The sequence below is a fragment of the Chanos chanos genome, chromosome 2 (assembly GCF_902362185.1).
Source record: "Chanos chanos chromosome 2, fChaCha1.1, whole genome shotgun sequence".
In the NCBI taxonomy this organism is placed as follows: domain Eukaryota; kingdom Metazoa; phylum Chordata; class Actinopteri; order Gonorynchiformes; family Chanidae; genus Chanos; species Chanos chanos.
The window spans coordinates 50,447,057-50,471,004 of record NC_044496.1 but is presented as its reverse complement, the minus strand read 5'-3'; the positions used below and the strand labels follow the sequence as shown (position 1 = coordinate 50,471,004).

Here is a 23,948-nt window from a genome sequence, read left to right as displayed (position 1 = left end):
TTACTTAAAATATGTCAATGAATAATCAACTAATAAAAATATTTAAGATACAGTGAAACTCTACATTATCATATGATAGTGTATTACAAAGCAAAAATATAAAAATTTAGGCATACAAAATGATCTGCAGTTCTTGGAATACAATGGGCGGGCTTTTTCATGTAAGGACTTCAATTTTGCGAACGAGGTTAGTTTAAGTCAAGATCTTGATTTCTCGTTGGTGCTCATTATTTCTCTGTTTAGCCACAAAACTAAATTGCGTTCTCCGGATATGCGCGGCAGGACAATTTTCCTTTAAGCGAATTAGCATTTGCTGTATATGTAAAGTTCTTTGGATGATTAGAAAGATTTAAGTTAATTTAGACAGAATGCTATAATTCTATAGATTATGATATATTGTTTGTTTGACTAATATGGCTCAAATCAGGGCCGAATGGTCACCATTTGTCTGTGACCCTTACATTTAAACAATTATATTTGAACTAAGGCACAAGTAAGTATGCCTATCTGTGAAACTTAGGTGTCTCTCGTGTCTCCAGATGTGCAGACGTTGAGCGCACCCTGGTGGCTGCAATTACTACAACATGTGAACGCAAATATCTCGGTTGAATGTTTATAGTTGCTAAAAACTAGTACATTCTTGATAAAAACGAGCGCATTTTAAGGACGTTATCTGCAACTGAAATTTGAAATTTGCAACAACATACGACATGCTCACCGGGGGCGACAGATAAATTTAAAAATGACAGGGTGATCGACATGTTACTGCAGGACCATGAAAAAGAATCTGTATTATTTTCTGCCAGATGCGCTATTTTTGTAAATTAGAGAACCACCTTCTACGTGTTTATAGACGTCATTAAATGAAAACAAAGCAAATTAGGCAGTTCAGGGAAAACAGATGCTCTGCTGGAATCTGGAATGGTGAACACATGCTTCGTCCTGATGTGTTATGCTTAAACTTAATAGCAAACGTTAAAAATCAATAAAATCCTATTTTGTATAGAAACATAGGAACGCTGTCAGCTTTATTTTAGATAAATGTCTAAGATGAGCTAAGTACACTGCCCTCCAGTTTATGCCTCGTCAAAGAAATGTGTTGTAAACTGGAAAACAATCCTGGATGGTACCCCAGTGCATCACGGAAAAAGTAATTATATCAATAAAGCGTATCTCAGAGCGACCTTTCATTTGCTCCAAAGATGCAGGTTTAAGATAATATGAAGGAATTAATTCCCAGGACAAAAATCCTCACGTTCCAAGAATGAGCTAAATACGGTTAGCCCTCAGTTTATGGGAATATTCGATGTAAGACATAAAACATAATTCCACAATATCATGTCTATTTTAAAAATTAGAACAAATCTCAGAACAACGGCACCGACAGATTTCTATTTATTATTTAACACTTTATTAATATAGCGATAGTGGCTTGCTTATTACCTTTGATTCAGCACTAATTTAGAATCATTATCGTGGCATATCCTGAACTAGCGCGGCACAGAATCAGCTCAGTTCAGGAACACGAGCTGGCGCGCTGACGTCAGCTATCCTCGCGAACAGAATGATGTGGTGGAATGTGTAGATACTTTTTGCTTCCTCGAAGAAGTTTTGAGACAGGATACACGACCGAAAATCACGCCAAAACATCGTTTAATAGTTGGCAAGTATTCGCGGTAAGTATAAGGAACTAACACAATGTATTTAAAACGTTTGATTACAACTTTTCGCATCAAACTTACTTAGAGGAACATTTTTAAAAATGGAGTCAGTGTGGGGGTTGCTGCGTGAAGGGAGAGGCGCTGTCCAGGGCTGATTCTACGGTTGGGACTTCAGCACGGAGATCAGCACCACGCTGACTAAAAACTGTTGGTATTAGTTATTATTCGATGAGGTTAATGCAACTTCTGGTAGTTGTAGCTGTAAAGTTTGCACAGTAAGAGTTTGTAGGTGTTTATTGGTTATTTTGTTCAAATATGTGCATGTAGCTTCCGGAAAAGGATATTTACTCGACAAGTAGGAACTATCGTAACAAACAATTTAGCGAGTTGGCTAAGTTAGCGAGAAGTCGGGATAGCTGCCTGTGTACTTGAGCTGGACAGCGACTTTTCTCTTTCGTCTGCGTCCAGCACAGTGCGAAAGATTTATTTTAGTTCTCATAAGTTTTCATGTTTTGTTGAACTTGCCTAAGAATGCGTTGTGTGTGACTATTTGCATGTGTTCATGGACATTTTAACTAGTTTCGACTCAGCAGTAATGACGGTTAAACACGGACAGTGAAATCCGTGAGTGAAAGTGTCCAACCGTAAACTGCAGATGTTGTTAACACCTATGTTATGAACTAAACAACCTTTTGTTGTCTTAAATAATTGTTACACTGAATGATTTCCATGAATCGCGCACTGACCTACGTGGTCAAAGTTTTTTTTTTTTTTAAATCCTTTAAATTAGCTTTACTTTCAACAGATTTTTTTTTTCTGTTCTATAGATTAAGTTATGATTATGAATTGAATGAAGTTTAACAAAACTTCACTCCTTTTGAACTTCTGTCCTCGACCGTCTCGCACATAAGCTAACAGCGAGTTGTTGGTGGTGTTGTAAAATGGCCGATCACAAGTTAGTGAGCGTGCAAAGTCAGAGGCCCAACTTGTAGCCTTACCAGACGTGGTTTCCTGTGTTTCTGCAGGACTACTAAAGCATTCAAACAGTCAGTTTAGCAAGGGGGTTTTAAACATTAGAACTTAAAATTTCAAAACATTTCCACTGGGTTCTTAGTTTTACTACGCGTCATGTACAAGACACGCAAAAAGAAATGATACAGTTAGATATGTATAAAAAGCATGGAGATTAAGTTCTTTCAAATATAATATAATAAAATGTATAAAAATATCTAATAGCGTCTCTGTTGCTTTGTTACTTAATCTGATCATAAATCTTTCCTATTCATTGATAGCTTGACACGTTGGTGCAGAGAGAGTTACGTGTTGTATGTGTTGTAGTTTTTTATTGTGGTGGTCTTAGACTTGTCAGCTCCCATCTCTGCTTGGCAGTACAACTTAAATGAGATTTAGAGGTTCTTGGTGCAATCTTTGTGGCTTCAATTATGTTAACTTTTTTTGTTAAGGGTTGGTCTGAAGTGTAATACACAATGAAACTAGTCAGCCCAGTCATACCCTGTGGGAGTCATTTGCTCTTAGTCAGCTGAATTGTCCTGCTGGTAAAGTGATGAGGACTGACTGAGTCAGTGGGCTGTAATAGGTCACATGATTATCTCAGATAGACTATTGCTTGTCTTACTATCAGTAGTTCTGAGCTGATTTGACATGATCACTCTCCCAGAATTGTCTGTTCATCATCTTTGATCAACTGTGCTACAAAGAGGACTAGGACAACAACATTATAAAAATGTATCAGCTTCCATTCAGATAGTTTAAGGCTATCTAAGCAATACTTCCGTTGACCCCCATGTGGAACAGTCTTGTCTTAGTTACTTCAATGCACCAGAGAAGGGTGTTATGGACTGTATCCTTGTTAAGTTTTTTTTTTTTTTCATCTGTAGTTCAGTTAATAAGTTTTAAAATTGATCTTTCCTCTGTTACTTCCTACCCACCAGCTGATCCAGCATGGCTGCTCAGACAGTGTATCCGGTGGGAGTGGGTATTTTCGTCTCTCCAGTGAGCATTCCCGTGTCTGAGGACGGCCATGGACTGACTGATCTTCCTCGCACAGACCTGCCGGCACCTCAGCTGGTGATGTTGGCCAACGTGGCTTTGACATCAGAAAGCAGTGGCAATGATTATGCTGCTGAGGAGAAGCAGATGGTGGAACTGAAAACGGTCGCCTGCAACAGCTTCTCCGACAGCGAAGACGAGAGCGTAGTTCGCTACAGCTACGATGGCCCTTCGGAAGTGTCTGGAACTCCGTACCTGGAGAGTTCCCAGGTCACAGAGGCAGAGGAGGAGAGGGGCGTCGAGCTTGGCGAAGAGGAAAGGGCACAGGATCAGCCCAAGCCCTCAGAGGAGAGTCCATCCAATCCCACGCCGCTGGGAAAACGTAAACGGAACCAGGTCGTCGTCGTGGAGCCACCCAAGAAGAAGAAGAAACCCTTTCACTGTAAGCCCTGCAACTACCAAGCAGAGTGCGAAGAGGAGTTCGTGCACCACATCCGTGTCCACAGCGCCAAGAAACTGATCGTGGTGAATAAAGCAGCTGAATCTGAGGAGGATCAAAGCAGTCACTCGGCACAGACATCCCAGAAGGGATCAGCATCTGAAAGCGGGGAAGCTTTAGGTAACACCAAAGGGGTGATTCGTTGCGAGCGCTGTGGTTACAACACCAACCGCTACGACCACTACATGGCTCATCTTAAACACCACAGTAAGGAGGGCGACGACCAGAGAGTGTACAAATGCACCATATGCCCCTATACTACAGTCAGCCAATACCACTGGAAGAAACACCTGAGAAACCACTTTCCCAGCAAGCTCTTCACCTGCAACCAGTGTTGTTACTTCTCAGATCGGAAAAACAACTACATTCAGCATATTCGCACCCACACAGGTAAGGCCAACAAGATGGTGCCTTGTCAATTGTTTTAAATATTGGTGCTGACGTTTCTTATGTGTGTTTGGAGTTATTTTACTGATGGTTTGGTTTGGTTTGGTTTGTTTTGTTTTGTTCCCTCTCAAGGTGAACGGCCTTTCCAGTGCCCATATTGTGAGTATTCAAGTTCTCAGAAGACTCATCTGACCAGACACATGAGGACACATTCAGGTGAGTTTGAAAAAAGCTTGAGAGTAATGAGAACCAGAACCAGAGCCATTCATTAGGTGTAAAACAACATAACAGTAATGTACAGAGGTTTTGATGTTTTGAAAATCTTTTATGCATTAACAGCACATAGCCACAGGCCTGTTTATCTGCATTCATTCAATCAACTTTTTCCTCTTTGTTGCATTCGATGGAACCAGATGGTTTTGGGTAAAATGGTAACAAGGTTTGTGGTGTGCACGTTTTGAGTGGACGAGTGCTTGATTTAAAATTGTGACGCGTCTCCCATCTTTGTCTTTTATTATCTCCCCGCATGAGTACTTGTGTGTCTGTGGGTTTTTTTTTTGTGTGTGTGTTTGGGAGGGGAGATTTATTGTTTATCCTGACCCCTTTCCCTCATGTTTGTCTGGATAGGTGAGAGGCCTTTCAAATGTGACAGCTGCAGCTACTTGGCAGCCAACCAGCACGAAGTGACACGCCATGCCAGACAGGTCCACAATGGGCCGAAGCCCCTAAGCTGCCCCTACTGCCAGTACAAGACAGCTGACCGCAGCAACTTTAAAAAGCATGTTGAGCTCCACATCAACCCACGCCAGTTCCTTTGTCCAGTGTGCAAGTACGCCGCGTCCAAGAAGTGCAACTTGCAGTACCACATCAAATCCAGACACCCGGACTGCTCCGAGATCACTATGGATGTATCAAAGGTGAAACTGCGTGTGAAGAAACCTGAAGCTGATGACGGTGCTAACGCTGGAAATGTTCGCCAGACGCTGGACGGGATCCAAGAGGTCGTGGAAGCAGATGAACAGCAAGAAAACACAGATGGCTTCCAGGGCCCGATAAATCTCTCTATCAAGAAAAGCAGTAACTCTAGTTCTACTTTGCCTGTGGAATCAGAGGTAAAGGACAAGAGTCAGAAGAAAAGCGTGGAGCTTTCGGACAAAGAGAAACTTGGAAAGAAAAAGGCACAGGTTACTGAGAAAAAAGCCGAGAAAAAAGCTGTGCAGAAAATGGAAAAGAAAGAGAAGAATAATAAGAATGCCAAAGGCGGAACAGTAGTGAGGGGAGATTACTGTGAGAAACAAACTCCATGCGGGAATGAGAAGCAAGAAAATAAAAAGGAAAAAGAAATCAAGAAAGGGAAGAAATCCCCTAAACCGTCGGAGAGGGTTGTCAAAGACCGCCCCAAGAGAGAGAGGGCAGTGAAAGAGTATAAAGAAAAAGAGATTGTAACGGCAGATCGGAATGCTGGTGTGGAAGGCAAGTCGGAGACAGAGAGACAAGAGAAAGAGAGGGTTGATAAAAAGCTGCAAGAAAATGAAGAGAGACAGAAACAGGAAAGCGAGGGGTCGGAAAAGGAGAATGCAGAGCGGCCTGAACAGACGAGTGAAGAGGCAGTAGGGGAGAGCCAGAGGCTGCCCAAGAAGACTCCATCAAAGAGACCATCCAAGAAGTCAGTGAAAGAGGCTAAAGCTGACACAGTCAAAGAAACACAGAGTCGGGAAGAAATTCAGGAGCCCAAGACAAAGGTGGCGAAGAGAAAAATGGACCCCTTGGACAAATCAGAGATGGAGTCCTCTGAGCAAAAGTCAGTTAAGGTGAAACGTAAGAAAGACAACGAGGACAAGTCACCTGTGAGTACTGAAGTTTCAGAAAGCAACGGTAATACACTAGAACGCCGCAAGACCTCAAAGAACAAAGGCAAACAGAGCAGGAAGAGTCAGAGCAAAGCAGAGACAAGCCTGGCAGAATCTGAGCTCTCCCGTGTGAATGCTGAGAGTAGCCGAGACAAAGGAACACATGACACCCCACAAACTGAAGTGTGTCCCAGCTCCCAACCCCAGGAGGCTCCTGAACAGCCAAAGCAGCCAGAGCCTGCCCTGGTGTCCAGCCCACCAGAGTCTGATTCCACTGAGAATGCCGCCAAGGGAGAAGAGCCCAAGGATGGGGAAACTGCTTCCAGCCTATTGGAGGAGCCCCCAGCTGAAGAGAAAACCACTGAAAACAAGCAGAACGAGGTCGCTTCTGTACCAAAAGACTCCTCGGAGACCGACAGCGGAAACGAAGAGATACCCTCCCCGACAGACAGCGAGACCTCCCCGGGTTTCAGCCAGGAACCAGAAGGGGAGAGCCCCACGCTGGAGCTCCCACAACCGTGTCACAAGCCCGCGGACACAGAGGAGGACGAGGGCATCCACAGCCACGATGGAGGCAGTGACATCAGCGACAGCGCCTCCGAGGGGAGCGATGACTCGGGCCTCAATGGATTGGCAGCTGCCGCAGAAGGCGGCGAGAAACTCGCCGACCCAGAAACCCCAACAGAGGACCTTCCGTCTCCCACCAAACTCCAGAGTCACACATGTATCTTCTGTGACCGCACGTTCCCCTTAGAGGCCGACTACCGTCGACACCTGAACCGCCACTTGGTCAATGTGTATTACTTGGAAAGTGCTGTTCATGGTGAAAAATGAGGGAGATGTTTTCCGTTCTGTGTGTATATATATATATATTTTTTTTTTTTTACTTCAAATACATACATTTAATCATTTCATTTTTTTTTTCAAAGCAGTGAGTATATTCAGATGTTTTGCAGCGAGGAAGTACGTGCCTGAAGTCGTCGGAAGGGTTTCTATATCCGGAGCAAAAAACTCGTATAAATGGCATTCCTAGTCTAAATATTTGATTTTGGAATCTTTGAATCATCGTTTCTAGCAGTTGTATTCCATCATCGCAGTACATTAATTTCTGTGTGGCCTTTCTGTTTAAAAAGGCTATCGTGGTAGTCGTACTAAGTATGTCACGTTTATAAACTCAGCTACAGGTTTAATTAACATCACGGCATATTCTCTTGTGAAGCCTAGGATGTCGTTTGGTGGATGAACAATGCCTTTAGAAAAGTTTCCCTCCTCTCAAGCGTCATCGTTTTATTTGATCGTTTATCCTTCTTTCAAAAAGGCAACAAAAGGAGAGCTGTTACAAAGGGAAATGCAACACTTTCCCCTCCGTTCCTACTGGGAGCTGAGATTAGGCGGACCAGGGGTGGTCTGCTCCTAAATAGCACTAAAGATAATGGGGCTGTAGCTCCTTTTGTGCTGCTCCACTCCAGTGAAGCCGGCCTCCTCCACGTACGGGGAGAAAGCGCATGTTCAAAGTTGGCTCAAGTGAAAGCCCTAAGATACTTCGTTCGCTTCCACCATTTAGAGGGTATGACGGCTTAGACAAGTCTTTGCCGTGCTGTTTTTGATGTTAAAGCAAAAACAGCTTGTTTAGCATAAAGCAAATGATCTAGTGTCATTAAATGAAGATTAGGTGGTGTATAATTACTAACGTGTGTGCTGTGTTGAAGTAATGTAAGAAAACTGGTAGATATGCTAAAACCACATGTATGCCTCTCTCGTGTATCTGAAGATGACATTATTTCTCACTGTGCAGGTTCAGTAAAAATGTGCTTTTTGTGCATAACTGAGAAAGGATTCCACACTGTTCAAGCAGATAATGGACAGTCTCTGATGAGTCCAAAGATGATTTTAAATATTGCTTCTGTCTGATCCTGAGACGCTGTAAATAGCACTCCATTTTCCTTTTGTTTCTTTCACAATGCCTTCGACAATCATCATTTTTTGTTTCTTTTGATACTGTTTTTTTTTTTCCCCAACTGTCGGAGTAGTGAGGTGGTCTGTCTCTTTTAAATGTAAGACCATTCCATTGTGTGTGTCTGACCTTTTATGGCTGAATTTAGATTAAGGCAAACAGACCAGTTCACACTCTGTAGCAGTCATTGCCTCAAAGTATAACGCGTTGTACTTCCAAAGCCGAACATTGTTTATGTGAGGTGTGCTTTCTCCGAGATGCATCTGCCTGCCTTGCAGTTTCATATGGATTCAGCTGAAATATGTAGGCGCTTCGGTTTCTGTGAGATTATGTACCATGGGTCAGATGGAAGAAAATCATTCATTAACTCATACAGCTTTGAGCAAATCCAGTGCAATATTGTTTTTTTTTGTTTTTCTTGCTTTATTTTTCTGAGAATATGATACCAAAGCAAAGTCTAGAGTTCTAGGTCCAGTGAGGGGACTCCTTACCACAACAGAGACATGGTTCTCAAAAGGATACTCTAACTTTCCTGCAGAATGCTCTAGAACCCCTGTAAAAATGCACTCTTAGACTGTTAGATACTTTATCACTGTAAATGTCCCCGTTTCCCCTCTAGCAAGAAGTTTGTCTCCAGTGATCACTCACTGATCTGTATTCTTTCATTCCTATAGAACATAGGATTTGTATCTCACAGCTGAAAATCTATGTTGTTTTTTAATTTGCATCCTAATAATCAAGTGTGTGCCTCTTATTTTCTCTTGTGCACCTGTATATCAAATACAATATCAGTTTCTTCACAACTGAAAGTTTATCTGTGCCCCAAAGTATGGACATGCTGTCAAAACAACTGGCCAGGATTGTGTTTTTGCAATACAGTACATTGCCAAGTGCCCTTGGTCTTTTGTAGATAAAGAAAATGCAATAAAGTGTCTTACATATCAATTATCTTGGCATTCTTGTTGGCATTCTTGCTGGCATTTAGGATTGGCACATTATGCCTAATATTTTAAGTACTTTACTGCTCCGATAGTGGCAAATGCTTTCCTAATTTTTGTGATATTGATATCAACACATCCATGGTTTATTATTCTCTTCTTGATTGTATCCATTTATTATATCTTAATATCCTGATTACATTATTTTATACATAATCTTTCTGACACAAGAACATTCAGCCAACTCGTAGATCTGAATTAAATGTATTTCTTCCTCATACAATAACGCTCCATAATCTCTTTTTCAGTAACATTTCGTAAATGAAATGACGTAAAAATCATAAACAGGTGTCATTTTAATGACATTTACATCTTCAGGCATAGCCTAAACCTAAAGCCAGAAGGTCTCTCAGGGTTTCTCACGGGGAAACGACTGGTCATTTTTTACCCCTCATTTTCTGTCTTTTTCCATCTTGAGACAGTTTGGAGTCCAGCACTGTCTGAGGCTTCTTTGTCTTGTAGGTGGGGCTCTTCCTGATGCGCTCCCCTTTGATGTTAACGATGTGCGGGAGCAGTGGTGGGCTCCTTAAACACAGGCCTCCTGCCTCAGGGGCGTGCGCTCTTAACAGGAGCCGATCACCCTCCACTCCAGTCACTGCCACCCAGCCTTAAAGAGACAGCCAGTAAAAAAAAAAAAAAACAGTGAACATCAAATAACACCCAACATTACGTACTGTTAAAAAAATATCCCCTGCTGAAATCAGTTTTTCTCTTTTTCTTATGTTCTTCACTCTCCTTGTTCCATGCGTACACACAACAAGCATTACTAAAGCAACCCCATCTTATTACCGAGTTGAACTGTAAGATGACGATGGTAGTAAATTATGTTCAGTAATAGAAATCAAATGAAGCCCTGGTGATGGTATAGTTTTATTTCACACAGCAACAGTGAATTAAAAAGAGATCGTAAATCCATCAGTAGTAACAGATGATAAAATGTGGTTTATTCTGATTGAGCTGAGAGAAGTGCCAACATTGTACCTGCAGAGGATAACTTGATGTCAGCGATTGCCGTGGTGTAACCCTGCCCCTGAAGCTCAAAGTCTTGAGAGACAAGGGGTGGAAACTCCCTCATGCGTTCTTCTCCGCCTACTGGCACCTGAGGTGGAGATAATACGGAATTTACCAACGTAACTCACGGTATTGTCGAAGCTTGTTCCCGGGGAAATGGTAATCACACTATTTTCACTAAACGCAGCTGAAAGAGTTTTGTGTCAAAAGATGAGAAAATATGCAATTACATTTGTGCAATTACATTAAGTCTTCAAAAACAAATTCTTACTCACCCCCAGAAGGTTTTTCCCTGCATGCTTCTGGTAGAGGGCCTCAGCCTTCTCCAGACTGGTGATGTGCACTGGGACCCGCGATGAAGCAATAACGGAGAACCAGCAAGAGTTATTCCCCTAACGTAAGGAAAAGTACATCTGAACCGGCTCACGTCAAATGTAGCGAAAACTGGTATGTGCTGTGAACGGTGGAAACGGTCTTACCTCAACATAGTCAATCCTTGCCAAGCCACCCAGAAACAACACCATTCCAGGCTTCAGTACAAATGTCCTTGGGGTAATAGCATGTGTAGGCACCACCAGTTTAACCTCTTGTTCATTTAAAAAGCTGAGCACCTGATGTTCAGAAGAAATGTTAGCTGTAATGGAATACAAGAACTGAAAACAACACTATTACTGGTAGCCACAGTTTTGATCATGATGGATGCAAAATGTTAGTGAACACTTACCTACCTACAGTATAATTCACCTTTAAGAAAATTAAAGGTGAATATACAACTGATATTCTTGCTACAGAATATAATTCGCATTCTAATGCTTAAACTTACAAAATGCCAAATTGATTTTGTTCTATGTGGGAAATTGAGCACTTGTGTTTTCACTATACCAGAAATCTACTGCAAATAATAATAATAAAAAAAATCACTCTTTTTGTTTTGCATTTTCCAATGTGCATGCATGACTTCCTCACCAAAGATACCAGCAAAATTTACATACTTACATCATGTTCTTTCATGATGCCTGGAGTGTCATAAAACCAGTGAGCATCTTTGATTTCATTGTAGGTTAATTCTGCCTCAGGACTGGGCTCATAAATTGATCTGCTATTCTCCTCAAAATCTTCTCCAAAACTGAGGCTATCGGGGTCAAACTCCACTATATTTTTTTTGGGTGACGGATTCACTCGGAATGTCCTCCCAATGCGACCTATTACAAAAGAAATTATAGTGTTTCAAAACCATTTTACAGAAGCAAATCAAACTCCTCTGCCAGATAAATGCAGTGCACATGTACAGTCATGAACAGACAAACAGAATTTATTATGTTCATAAAAAATATATAATGTTAATAAGATCAGTCATATGTTGGGTGCTTTGTATCATTTGCTCTATCAACATTAGCACTGAATTGCGAAACCCTAGCTCATGTTCATGCTAAGCTCTCACCAACTAAATAGCCCTGTTTGCTGAACTGCTGGATTCTCTTTAGTTCCTGTGGGCCGAGATCCTCTTCTGTCTGCAAGGCAGCTTGTTTCAGTCTCTCTGCACGCCTGAACATGCGGTATGGAGTCGGGTTGATGATGGGAAACTTCAGCAAGTTCAGTGTGGTTCCTGAATTCACAAGAAGAGGAGAATATACATGAAGAGAAATATTATTGGTTCTATTGAAATAACTCTGCAACTGAATAAATTAAATCAATCCAAGAGTTTCTGCTCAACTAGAGAGAATCAGCTTCTTGGCTGCCAAAATCAGAGAACAGGCTCTCACTGTCTGAGGAATCTCTACTGTTACTTAATGTGATCAGTAAGTTAGTATATGAAACAAGTGGATCTCTGTTTCCATGTTCGGGGAATCTTGAGGCATTCCTTTTGTGAAGCTGTAACATGAGGAGACATCCCAGGTCTTTTGTAAACTGCAAGGATTCCTCGTGCTAATAAACGCACACTGTTATCATATCCGTAATTACAAGGCAAACTATCAGATGATCCAACTCAATTAATCACACAGATTCAAATGAATTGTGCCAATTGAGATATATTTATGTTTTAATTATTTATTCATATTTTTGCATAATACTGGCTTGTCTAAAGTCATTGGGAAGTTGGTGTATGTGTAGAATTCTGTTGCATCGAATTTAAACAGGAGGAGGTATCTTGCAAGGCAGGCAGACACAGCTTGTTCTCTGAGCCTTCATTAAAAACTATCTGAAAGACTAATCTTTCCTGCACATTGCCAAGGAACTATTTTGGACAGCCCCGGTGCAATTCGCAGACAAATATAAGTAATGACCATTCAAATCTTACCAGGCCATGGAGAAATGGTTGCTTTGTGGATCACATCAGATGCCCTTGATTTGCAGTAGTCAGACTCGAGTAGTGTGTTAAACAGTGTGGATTTCCCTGCATTTGCTGTCCCAACAAGGTAAACGTCACCCTTGTACTTCCAAGACATTTGTAGACTTGTTATTAGATTTTCTATGCCGTATCCCGTTTTGGCACTGATGAGGTGGATATTTTTAAGGTCATTTACCGGGATACCAACATCAGAGCAATACCGCGCAAGCTGACGTTTGATCCGTTGTAAATAATTTTCAGAGTCTCCGGGGATCAAATCCACTTTATTTCCTAAAATGACAATTTGTTTGTTTTTCCCAACGAGCTCAAGCAGGTCGGGTATGATAGAGTGCGGGATATCTAAAAGATCCACGATCTTTAGGACAAGGGCTTTTTCAGATTGAATCCTACCTACAATATTTCGGTATTCCTCTTTTGTCATAGTGACATTCAGTGCCTTTTGGTGGTGCACCAGCAAAAAACAGCGTTGACATGTTGCCTTTTTCAGTTTGTCCTCTTCTGTTAAACTCTTGTATTTTTCACTTGGTAGGTAGCCGGGAATATTTGGGTCAGTGCAGTGCATGACAGCACCACAGCCAGAGCAACAAGTGTCACTAAATGGCACCTCACTGTCAGGGGTCCCAAAGATTTTTTGCTGTTTTTTGGCTTTCTTTTTCTTCTTCGTGGTTTCTTCAGTAGGGAATCCAATGTCATGAAACTCAATGAGAGAATCTGTGTTGGGCTCCTCTTCTGTCATGTGTTTCAATGACTGCAACTGCATTTCCAGTGCTTTGTGACGCACCTCAGTGTCTGTCCTTTTGGGTACTTTAACCTCCTTTGAAATCATGGAATCAGTTACACGAAGCTCATCAGGTAGCTGCTGACCTCTTTCGTCCTCTGGCTCACAGTACTCAAGGAATACAAATTCTTCCTCCCTCACTGGTTCTACAGATGAATACGTCCGTAGAACTCTATTACTCTTAGCTTGGTCTGGAGTAGATATTCGCGACCCTCTTTCAGTACTGTAAAATCTTAGGTTATTTAACACACAGATGCACTGTTTACTACAGCTATAATTACGCCTTAATACTACACCATCAGGTACTAACTGTGTTAGAAATTCCGTCCCTCTAAATCCATTTTGTGGTCTTAGTCTCAACAGAGACAAATCTTTCATGTACTTACAAACAGGATGCTGATATACAGGCAGTTTCAACAGCTTGTACATTGTGGCAGTTTTTGGAAAAAAAGGAACACTTACTGTACCATTTTCACAAACTCTTACGATCTGAATATAGACACACGTGAATTTTCACGGCTCCATCTCTACTGTGACGTCACCGGAAATCATAATTTCTATTTTAAAATAAGCATTTTAATAATGTTATTTAAGCATATACGTGGAGTTCGAGCATCATATATTTGGCATTTTGTCGATGTAATATTAGAGACAGCGTAAAAGGATGAATACATTCATATTTCATTATTTTTTTCCTGGCGATTGAAGGAAGTGACGCAAACGCCGACATTTTTTGTTTCCCAGTGTTCGTAGACGTTCATAAATACCGTTCTTCTGGTAGCTGTTCAGTTGTGTAGAGCCTAGAGCACTTGTTTACACGTGCAAAGAGGAATAATTGTTTGCCGAAATTATGTATGATCAGGACGAAGGTATGATCAATGAACTACTTTTGTTTGAACTGATTCTAGCAACCTGAAATATGAAGTATAATGGCGCCAACGATAACATTACGTAGCTAATGCTAGTCAGCAGCAGTCTCAACTATGATAGTCAAAGCCACAAACCATACCGCAAGTTAAACGGCAAGTCGTGACGTAAATACTTGTAAATCACGAACTTATCAGAGTTATATCATCTCACCTATGTGGCAGGTCAGACTAGGTAGATGTATTGAAAAAGGACTGAGTAGGCGACCAGGCAATTGTAACGTAAGGCAAATTGTCAACTTAATTTGCGTATTTCAGTTTTGTCTGAATAATTCAGCCGATCTAGTCAGCCAAATGCTTTTCTTTAATGTGGCACAAAGTTTTTGCGTACTACGTTGTTTATCAGCTGCATCAGGTGGCCTAGAACCTCTACAATGGCTAGTATTTCATTTTCACCGTGTATGTGACCTAGCCATAACCATGATTTATGAGAAGCTGTCTTTGGCCATCAGATGAATTGGTGTAGATTACATCATCATAGATCTTCTGATGCCCAATAGATAGAAACGACACTGACCTATATATGAAATGGCGTAAACATTCATTCTTTCCCGGCAGATATTCAGTATGATGAAGATGATGATGAAATTACCCCAGATTTGTGGCAAGAAGCCTGTTGGATTGTCATCAGGTAACATAATTTGACTTCTTTTCACACATTGTTTTTGTTTACATGCTTTTTTTTCCTCTTACCCGGGGGACTTCATAAGCATTCATCTTGTTCACTAGCTCCTACTTTGATGAGAAGGGTTTGGTGCGACAGCAGCTGGACTCTTTTGATGAGTTCATTCAGATGTCTGTCCAGAGGATAGTGGAAGATGCTCCACCCATCGACCTTCAAGCCGAGGCTCAGCACACTTCTGGGGAGGTGGAGGAGCCGGTGAGTGTCCAGAGAGTCTATACAACACCACCCTACCAAAGGGCGTCACTTTTATTCAGTATAGAGACGTCAGACACAAGTGGTCTGTTGTAGCTGTAAATGGCTTTGCAAATAAGTAGGAGCAGCTGTGTCTGAGAACTTTAGTTATGCTCTGCGTTGTACAGCAGCTTGAGTTATGTATATCCTCAAACACTAGTGTGCTGACGTGAGCTTTGTCGGCGGTTAAATTGTTATTTTTATGTTGTGTTGGTGTAGCCACGCTACCTGTTGAAGTTTGAGCAGATTTATCTGTCCAAACCCACTCACTGGGAACGAGATGGAGCTCCTTCTCCCATGATGCCTAATGAAGCCAGATTGCGGAACCTGACGTAAGTTTGACTCTCAAAGGAACTGAATAATGTACAAATGCTAATCTCATCATATGTTAATTAGAAATGCTTTGTTGTCAACACTTGTAGCTGAAAATGCTTTGAAGTGACTTGACTTTCAGCCTCACATTTCTGTACTGTGTTTTGCTAAAATAGCTAACAGTAATTGTTACCAATACTTCAGAGGAGTATGGCTCAGGCTTAGCTGCTCGTGTTAGTTTGTGTATTAAAGCACTGTGGTCCACAGATACTCGGCACCATTGTACGTGGACATCACTAAGACCATCATTAAGGAGGGAGAGGAGCAGCTTCAGACGCAGCATCAGAAAACCTTCATCGGCAAAATTCCCATCATGCTTCGCTCCACCTACTGCCTGCTCAGCGGCCTGACAGATCGTGATCTCTGCGAGTTGAACGAATGCCCGTTGGATCCAGGAGGCTATTTCATTATCAACGGTTCTGAGAAGGTACATTCAAATTTTTACCCTCAAGCACGCGTTTTATGACCGTTCCCATATTCTGATCTACCCATTCGGTTTTTAACCTTCTAAAGTGAATTTTCTTCTTCTTGATTTGCTGTTTAGGTGTTAATTGCTCAGGAGAAGATGGCCACAAACACAGTGTACGTCTTTGCTAAGAAAGATTCTAAGTATGCGTACACAGCAGAGTGCAGGTCCTGCCTGGAGAACTCTTCCAGACCAACCAGCTCCATCTGGGTTAGCATGATGGCCAGAGGAGGCCAGGTAAGAGTTTGGAACAGAAGCTCTAGATCCTGAAATGCCATTTTTGGTGCCTAGTTTTTGAGTGCTGCTTACGATTAACCTGATAATTATTTAAGGAACTTTTTAAAATTTCAATTGTAAACGTTTCTCCTGATGGGACTGTGTTACTGCAGGGAGTGAAGAAAAGTGCCATCGGACAGAGGATCGTTTCCACGCTGCCCTACATCAGACAGGAAGTGCCCATCATCATCGTGTTCCGTGCCCTTGGCTTTGTGTCTGACAGAGACATTCTGGAACACATCATCTATGACTTCGATGATCCAGAGATGATGGAGATGGTAGCAATCCAGCCTTTGTGAATTGACACATTGCTGATACTAGCTAACCTGTATTCGTACGTGTTGTGTGTCTAGCCTTACAGATTTCCACTCTTCTCTTTTCAACAGGTTAAACCTTCACTGGATGAGGCCTTTGTGATCCAGGAGCAGAACGTAGCGCTGAACTTCATCGGTTCCAGAGGTGCCAAACCTGGCGTCACAAAAGAGAGAAGGATTAAATATGCCAAGGAGGTTCTGCAGAAGGAAGTCTTGCCCCATGTGGGTGTCAGTGACTTCTGTGAGACCAAGAAGGCCTACTTTTTAGGGTATGGTGATGCTCTGTCTGAACAAAAGTGGAAAAATTAGAATTACTCTAAAACATGTACCTACACTTTACCTACTTGCACACTGTTACACAGTAATTTGTTTGGGGGGGGAAAGCAAGATTTCATTGTTGACTATCGAATAAAATATAGCTTTTCATGTCTTTTGTCTTGTTAGCTACATGGTTCATCGACTTCTGCTGGCTGCTTTGGGCAGACGAGAGCTAGATGACAGAGATCACTATGGCAACAAGAGATTGGATCTTGCCGGGCCATTGCTGGCATTCCTTTTCCGAGGGTAAGACTGCTGTGGTGGAGTGAACTACAGTAAATGTAGTTCTTCTCAATTAGCTCAAAGTGGTAAAGCCTCAGAGAATTAAGTAATATTCATATGATGTGCGGTACTTGTTTGAACAGTAATTGTTTTAGGATATTTAATCAAAAATTTTTTTTTTTTAATCTGCAGAATGTTCAAAAATCTGTTGAAGGAGATCAGAATCTATGCTCAAAAGTTCATCGACAGAGGGAAAGACTTCAATCTAGAGCTGGCCATAAAAACCCGAATCATCTCAGATGGGCTGAAGTATTCTTTAGCTACAGGAAACTGGGGAGATGTCAAGAAAGCTCACCAGGCCAGAGCTGGTGTATCTCAGGTAAAAAAAAAAAGTTGTTTGGTTTGGGTTTGAGTGTAGTTGAGCACTGACATAAATGTTTTGAGAGGTTAGCATATATTTTAAATGATGTACTGTTATACTCAAGTGTTTTTTTCCCCCTTTTTTGTATTTAATTACAGATTGTTTTAAAAATTTCTGGTTTCCTTTGTAGGTGTTGAACCGTCTGACTTTTGCCTCCACACTCTCCCACCTTCGTCGTGTGAACTCTCCTATTGGACGAGACGGCAAGCTAGCCAAGCCCAGACAGCTCCACAACACACTGTGGGGCATGGTCTGCCCTGCTGAGACCCCAGAGGTACGGCTAGACAAGTGTCCACAGCGTGGATGATTAGTTCTGAGTAAAAATGTTATAATTGTTTTTGAGAATTTCACAGATTTTGATGATGTTTTAGAAGTATTGCTGAAGCTGCCTGTTTAATGTGAGTTTACCTGAGCTGTTTTGATTAAGGGCAGACTTGTTTTGAGTAAGGGTAGATTTGCTTACTGAGTTGATAACAGAGATTGAGTGAGTGTATGTGTTGGTATACTGGACCCTTAGCAGCTGGTTGTCTGTTTATCCAGGGTCACGCTGTAGGTCTGGTGAAGAATCTGGCCCTTATGGCCTACATCTCTGTGGGCTCCCAGCCTTCCCCCATTCTGGAGTTCTTGGAGGAGTGGAGCATGGAGAACCTGGAGGAAATTTCTCCTGCAGCTATTGCAGAGTGAGTACCTACGTGTCCTCCAGGTGGCAGCACTGACCTCAAAATGATTTGCATAAAATGACAAAAGTCACACTGTGCTCTTAAAAACATCTATAATGTACCACTTAGACATTTTTTTATTATTACTTTGTAAATGTATATACATACCACATCCTTACATTGTAGAAGAGCTATATTAGAAGCATCATTATATAATATGTTTGAATTGTTTTCTTGTGTTCTTTCCTGTGATCAGTGCTACTAAGATTTTTGTGAATGGCTGCTGGGTGGGTATTCACAAAGACCCCGAGCAGCTGATGAACACATTAAGAAAACTGAGGAGACAGATGGACATCATTGTGTCTGAGGTGAGGCCTCACATAACATAATAATACAATTAAGATTTAACTTTATTAAACTTTAATAAATTGAAAGTTCCCTCTCTCTTATTCCCAGTCGAAACAATCTTTTTTTTTGCCTCTAATTTTGTTGTGTGCAAGGTAGAGTGACCTGTTTTCCTCTCTTCACAGGTATCAATGATCAGGGACATCCGGGAGAGAGAGATCCGGATCTACACGGACGCTGGCAGGATCTGTCGTCCTCTGCTGATCGTGGAGAAACAGAAGTTGCTTCTGAAGAGACGCCACATTGACCAGCTCAAGGAGAGAGAATACAATAACTACAGGTAATAAAGACCTTGGATTCAAACAGCGCTGCTCTTGATGTGTGCCGAACAGGTGAACAGCCCTACTAAGTCAACTCCGAGGATAACTGAACACAACACAAATGCAGAAGCATATCTTCTGAAGTTTTAATCTATAATTGTTTTTCATTAGTTCACTTTTGAAGATTTTTAGAAGCATACATTTTAAAGCAGAAACATAAATCCTAAAATTCACTGTGTTTGAAGTGCACTGTGTTTGTGCTGAGTTGGTTAGTGACGGTGAGGGTTGTGCCTCTCTGTGGACAGTTGGCAGGACTTGGTGGCCAGCGGTGTAGTGGAATACATAGACACACTGGAGGAGGAGACTGTCATGCTGGCTATGACCCCAGATGACCTGCAGGAGAAAGGTGTGGCTTATTGTTCCACGTACACGCATTGCGAGATTCATCCGTCCATGATCCTGGGAGTCTGTGCTTCCATCATCCCCTTCCCTGATCACAATCAGGTATGGTCCAGTCTGTCTCACTTTGTTAGAAATTTGTTGGGGGGAAAAAAACGTAGGCTTGTATATTCTAGAGTTAAAACGCATGACATTTTTCGCATCGTAAAGAGTGACGCTCGCTCTCGTCATACTTTTGTCAAAGTCTCCTAGGAACACTTACCAATCTGCTATGGGTAAACAAGCCATGGGCGTCTACATCACCAACTTCCATGTACGTATGGACACCCTGGCCCATGTGCTGTACTACCCCCAGAAACCTCTGGTCACCACCCGCTCCATGGAGTACCTGCGGTTCAGAGAGCTCCCAGCAGGTATCAGATCGCCCGACAGCCAGCATGTATTTTCATAATACACGGAATACATACCAGAATGTATCTGGGTACAGTTTCTGAGTAATACATGACTGTGTGCTCTAAAGGAATCAACTCTATTGTGGCCATTGCGTCATACACCGGGTACAATCAGGAGGATTCTGTCATCATGAATCGCTCTGCTGTGGACCGGGGCTTCTTTAGGTATGTAGCCTTTGTCTTCTTGAAACGGACTGATGATGAAAATGATGTGTGTCCTCAGGCGTGCGGTATGAAAAGATTTGAATGTATTGTTTGTTTCAGGTCTGTCTTTTATCGGTCCTATAAAGAACAGGAGTCAAAGAAAGGCTTTGATCAAGAGGAGATTTTTGAGAAACCCACCCGAGAAACTTGTCAAGGTAGGTTTTCAGATCCATTCAAATCCATTATCATCCTCTGTCTTGATGCACCCCCCCCCCCCCCCCCAAAACCTTGTTTAAACTATAAACTTATTGTATTTGTGGGTTTTATGCTTTATTTATTATTTATGTTAGGAAAGGACGACAATTTGTGAGAATAACTGTTTTTTGTTTTTTTTTATTTAACAGGAATGCGACATGCCATTTACGATAAGTTGGATGACGATGGCTTGATTGCGCCTGGCGTGCGTGTGTCCGGTGAGGATGTCATCATTGGCAAAACGGTGACGTTGCCAGAGAACGACGATGAACTGGACAGCACGAATCGCCGCTTCACCAAGAGAGACTGTAGCACTTTCCTGCGCACTAGTGAGACAGGCATTGTGGACCAGGTGATGGTTACGCTGAACCAGGAGGGTTACAAGTTCTGCAAGATCAGGGTGAGTGTGTAAAGACCTGAAATAATATCCACTGTGAAGACGGTGTGTACGGTGTATGGCATTCATGAGCTCAATCACAGCCGTGCTACGTTTGTTGACCGACCACGGAGTCTAGGGGAATGCAGGTTGAATCAGCCTGAGTCCTTATTTGTATTATTCTCACCACTGGCCTTGGACAGTCAGGTGCTTTGTGTAGCTGCGAGCATATGGTGCTTTCCTCTCAACGCGCTACGGCGCTCAGTTATGCCGCGCCGCTCGTAGCGTGAGAAGATTTAGTAGCAGATACCAGAGGAAGCTTTCGCCAGCTCCGCTCATTAACCTTGATGTCCAAGAGTTCATGAGTAATTTGGGATTCTGAGAAGAGAAACGGGGGGTGGATGGGAAGGGGGGGGGGGGCATTGATCCGTAGTTCACGTGTTCTAACTTCTCTGCGCGTTCAGACGGGCATTTCACAGATACAGCACTAATGAACAGTTTTAAATGTTTAATGGATGAGGTAGAACAGGTGGTTCTTTTGTAACTTTTTTTTTTTCCCCCCTCCCCTCCACGGTAAATGGCCGTGTTCCTCGCTGTGTTCGTTAAGAGATGCCAAATGTTTGTGATGAGGGATGTTGGCAGATTTATCAGCCCAGCTGTGAGATAATAGAGGGACCAGATGAAGCCGCAATCCAGGAGAGCTTTACAAATGACACAGCGCCTGTGATGATGATGATGATGATGATGATAATACTTACCCGTGACTACATTATTGTGATTACAAAACAGAGCCGCAGGTCCATTTTGAAAGTTGGCAAACAACATCATTTTTAGATCAGGCAAAAGAGAGAATCGACCAAGTTTTTATGGCTGAAGAGAATATCTAGGTAATGTTAAAGAACTCGCTTAAACAGAGGCTCTACGGCGCACGACACACATGCAGATTAATATGAAAACTGAACTGAATTGAACCTTCAAGTTACGGTTTTGTGCTCAGTATCACCATGGCTGGGACAATCAAGCCAGTCACGTGGATGTATTCCTGTTTAAATTTTCCTTAGTGTTTTGTGGGAGTTACGAAACTGAGGCATGCAGCTTTCATTAAAGCTTGTTTATCTGTCTGTGTTTATGCAGGTACGTTCAGTCCGCATCCCTCAGATTGGTGATAAGTTTGCCAGTCGACATGGGCAGAAAGGTACCTGTGGAATCCAGTACAGACAAGAGGTAAAGCTTTCGAAGCCCGCGCCTGTAACGACTCATTGTTTTAATCGTTCAGAGTTGTTTTACGTGGAAATGACTGTTTACTTGAAAACACCATATGTTGGAACCAGTGCAGTCACTGTTTTATTTACTTAGACGTAGCCATGAGACGTAATTACACAGGAACACAAAGAAACTCAAAACAGGAGCTTCTCTGTAACGACAGGGCAGGATTTAGTCTGTCTCGTTAATTCTGATGGGTTTTTTTAAATCTAAAGCCGCTGTTTACGTTGTTAAGATTCTCATTTGAGCTTGAACGTAATGGTTTTCTTTTACCATATCGTAGGATATGCCTTTCACGTGTGAGGGAATCACTCCAGACATTATCATCAACCCTCATGCCATCCCCTCTCGAATGACAGTCGGCCATTTGATCGAGTGCCTTCAGGGGAAGGTAAGGCTTTTTTTTTGTTGTTCTTTTTTCATTGTTGTTGTTTTTTTTTTTTTAAATGTATTTATTTTTTATTAATCCCTCCTTCATTGTAACTGCCTTTTAATGACTCACTTGCCGCCTCTCTGTTCTGATGTTTCAGAACCTGGTGTTTTGATCGTTTTCCAGGCTAGTTGACCTACTTTCTTTGTCGTCCCCTCCCAGGTGTCTGCAAATAAGGGAGAGATAGGCGATGCTACGCCCTTCAACGATGCAGTAAACGTGCAGAAGGTTTCCAACCTGCTCTCAGAGTACGGCTACCATCTAAGAGGCAACGAGGTGATGACTTCACCCCCTCAGATAGACAAGTTATCCTTTGTTGAGTAGTTGGGGATATAGGATTGCCTAGTGTCAGATTGACCTGACTGGTTGATGTACAGTAGTCTTACTCCTCCAATTCATGCTTTCTTTTCCCCTAGGTGTTGTACAATGGCTTCACAGGTAGGAAGCTGACCTCCCAAATCTTCATTGGACCGACATACTACCAGCGCTTGAAGCACATGGTGGATGATAAGATCCACTCACGTGCCCGCGGGCCTGTCCAAATCCTCAACAGACAGCCCATGGAGGGCAGATCACGGTGAGATATCACAACAGTCTGCTCCCCAGCTCACACACCGCGACTGTATGGCCGTATTGTTAAGTCTTTATGAGTCATTACGGGTGTGTGTGTAAATGCTCTTTATTATTTCCGAACCATTTTAACGCGCTGCCTCGACCGTCTTATTTTCCCCCCGTAGTGACGGAGGACTTCGTTTTGGAGAAATGGAGCGAGATTGTCAGATTGCTCACGGGGCAGCGCAGTTTCTGAGAGAGAGGCTGTTTGAAGCCTCCGACCCGTACCAGGTCCACGTGTGTAACCTGTGTGGTCTAATGGCCATCGCAAACACTCGCACACACACATACGAGTGCAGGGGCTGTCGTAACAAAACTCAGGTATGAGCCAGCACCGTCTCTGACTACAGTTTACAAAAACAAAATATTTGTTTTTTTTTATGCTATCCTCATATGACTTTTTTTTTTTTTTTTTAAACTAGTGCTAAACCCACTTAAATACGGATTAAACGGATTTGAGATGATTTGATTGGATTGTATCAAACTTGTTTTTGCTTCATTCTTTATTTCAGATCTCCCTCATAAGAATGCCCTATGCTTGCAAGCTTCTCTTCCAAGAGCTCATGTCCATGAGCATCGCCCCCCGCATGATGGTCTGTTAAACAAACTGTCTGGGAACTCGGTCACGTGATGTCGGAATTAAGAAAACATTGACTGCTACAGTCGGCGAGACCTGATATGAAGGCCTCTATCTAGTGGAACCCAGCTACTGATGCATTCTCACAGTGATTGCTAGATTTGTGTATTTTTAATTTGGAAAGGGTTTTTTTTTTTTTTTGTTTTCACATGGTATCATTGTTTTGGAAAAGAAAGAACATCTGGCGTTGGTTGTTTTGTGAACGTAGAGTCAAATAAAGCTTTTTTTTTTTTTAATGAAATGCAGTTTTGTGTGTAACTGTACGTGGGGAGAGCTTTGCGTCTGTGATAAACATCTCTTGTTTTCAGGAGGCACTGAAATACCCAG

General features: G+C 42.1%; 3 protein-coding genes across 3 annotated transcripts; 2 read left to right on the top strand and 1 right to left on the bottom strand.

The window, feature by feature from the left end:
- The first annotated feature begins 1,584 nt into the window (after positions 1-1,584).
- Positions 1,585-7,257, top strand: rest (RE1-silencing transcription factor). The gene is made up of 4 exons (XM_030766514.1): positions 1,585-1,676; positions 3,614-4,560; positions 4,690-4,773; positions 5,185-7,257. The coding sequence occupies exons 2-4, from the start codon at positions 3,624-3,626 to the stop codon at positions 7,239-7,241; spliced, it is 3,078 nt and encodes a 1,025-aa protein (XP_030622374.1). The 5' UTR covers positions 1,585-1,676; positions 3,614-3,623; the 3' UTR covers positions 7,242-7,257.
- Positions 7,258-9,668: 2,411 nt separating this feature from the next.
- Positions 9,669-13,968, bottom strand: noa1 (nitric oxide associated 1). The gene is made up of 8 exons (XM_030765501.1): positions 13,961-13,968; positions 12,670-13,721; positions 11,812-11,976; positions 11,367-11,572; positions 10,850-10,981; positions 10,646-10,762; positions 10,341-10,458; positions 9,669-9,966 (listed from the first exon to the last, which is right to left on the bottom strand). The coding sequence occupies exons 1-8, from the start codon at positions 13,966-13,968 to the stop codon at positions 9,737-9,739; spliced, it is 2,028 nt and encodes a 675-aa protein (XP_030621361.1). The 3' UTR covers positions 9,669-9,736.
- A 303-nt stretch (positions 13,969-14,271) lies between these two features.
- polr2b (RNA polymerase II subunit B) lies at positions 14,272-23,843 on the top strand. Its single transcript, XM_030765773.1, has 25 exons — positions 14,272-14,367; positions 14,983-15,055; positions 15,154-15,304; positions 15,560-15,672; positions 15,920-16,139; positions 16,257-16,415; positions 16,568-16,732; positions 16,841-17,037; positions 17,213-17,332; positions 17,501-17,687; positions 17,860-18,003; positions 18,270-18,409; positions 18,645-18,756; positions 18,919-19,073; positions 19,359-19,557; positions 19,697-19,865; positions 19,973-20,069; positions 20,169-20,263; positions 20,453-20,703; positions 21,814-21,903; positions 22,226-22,333; positions 22,535-22,648; positions 22,789-22,949; positions 23,110-23,305; positions 23,497-23,843. Exons 1-25 carry the CDS (start codon positions 14,349-14,351, stop codon positions 23,584-23,586), a joined length of 3,525 nt encoding a protein of 1,174 aa, XP_030621633.1. The 5' UTR covers positions 14,272-14,348; the 3' UTR covers positions 23,587-23,843.
- Positions 23,844-23,948: the final 105 nt, after the last annotated feature.

Bases quoted from the DNA above. Each gene is read 5' to 3' on its own strand.
- rest (XM_030766514.1), top strand. From the start codon at position 3,624: ATGGCTGCTCAGACAGTGTATCCGGTGGGAGTGGGTATTTTCGTCTCT. The intron at 4,561-4,689 runs GTAAGGCCAACA...TTCCCTCTCAAG, and splicing joins GCATATTCGCACCCACACAG to GTGAACGGCCTTTCCAGTGC. The intron at 4,774-5,184 runs GTGAGTTTGAAA...TTGTCTGGATAG, and splicing joins ACACATGAGGACACATTCAG to GTGAGAGGCCTTTCAAATGT.
- noa1 (XM_030765501.1), bottom strand. The intron at 10,763-10,849 runs GTAAGACCGTTT...TCCTTACGTTAG, and splicing joins CAAGGATTGACTATGTTGAG to GGGAATAACTCTTGCTGGTT. The intron at 9,967-10,340 runs GTACAATGTTGG...TGTCTCTTTAAG, and splicing joins CATCAAGTTATCCTCTGCAG to GCTGGGTGGCAGTGACTGGA.
- polr2b (XM_030765773.1), top strand. The intron at 15,673-15,919 runs GTAAGTTTGACT...TGTGGTCCACAG, and splicing joins GCCAGATTGCGGAACCTGAC to ATACTCGGCACCATTGTACG. The intron at 19,074-19,358 runs GTAATAAAGACC...CTCTGTGGACAG, and splicing joins AGAGAATACAATAACTACAG to TTGGCAGGACTTGGTGGCCA.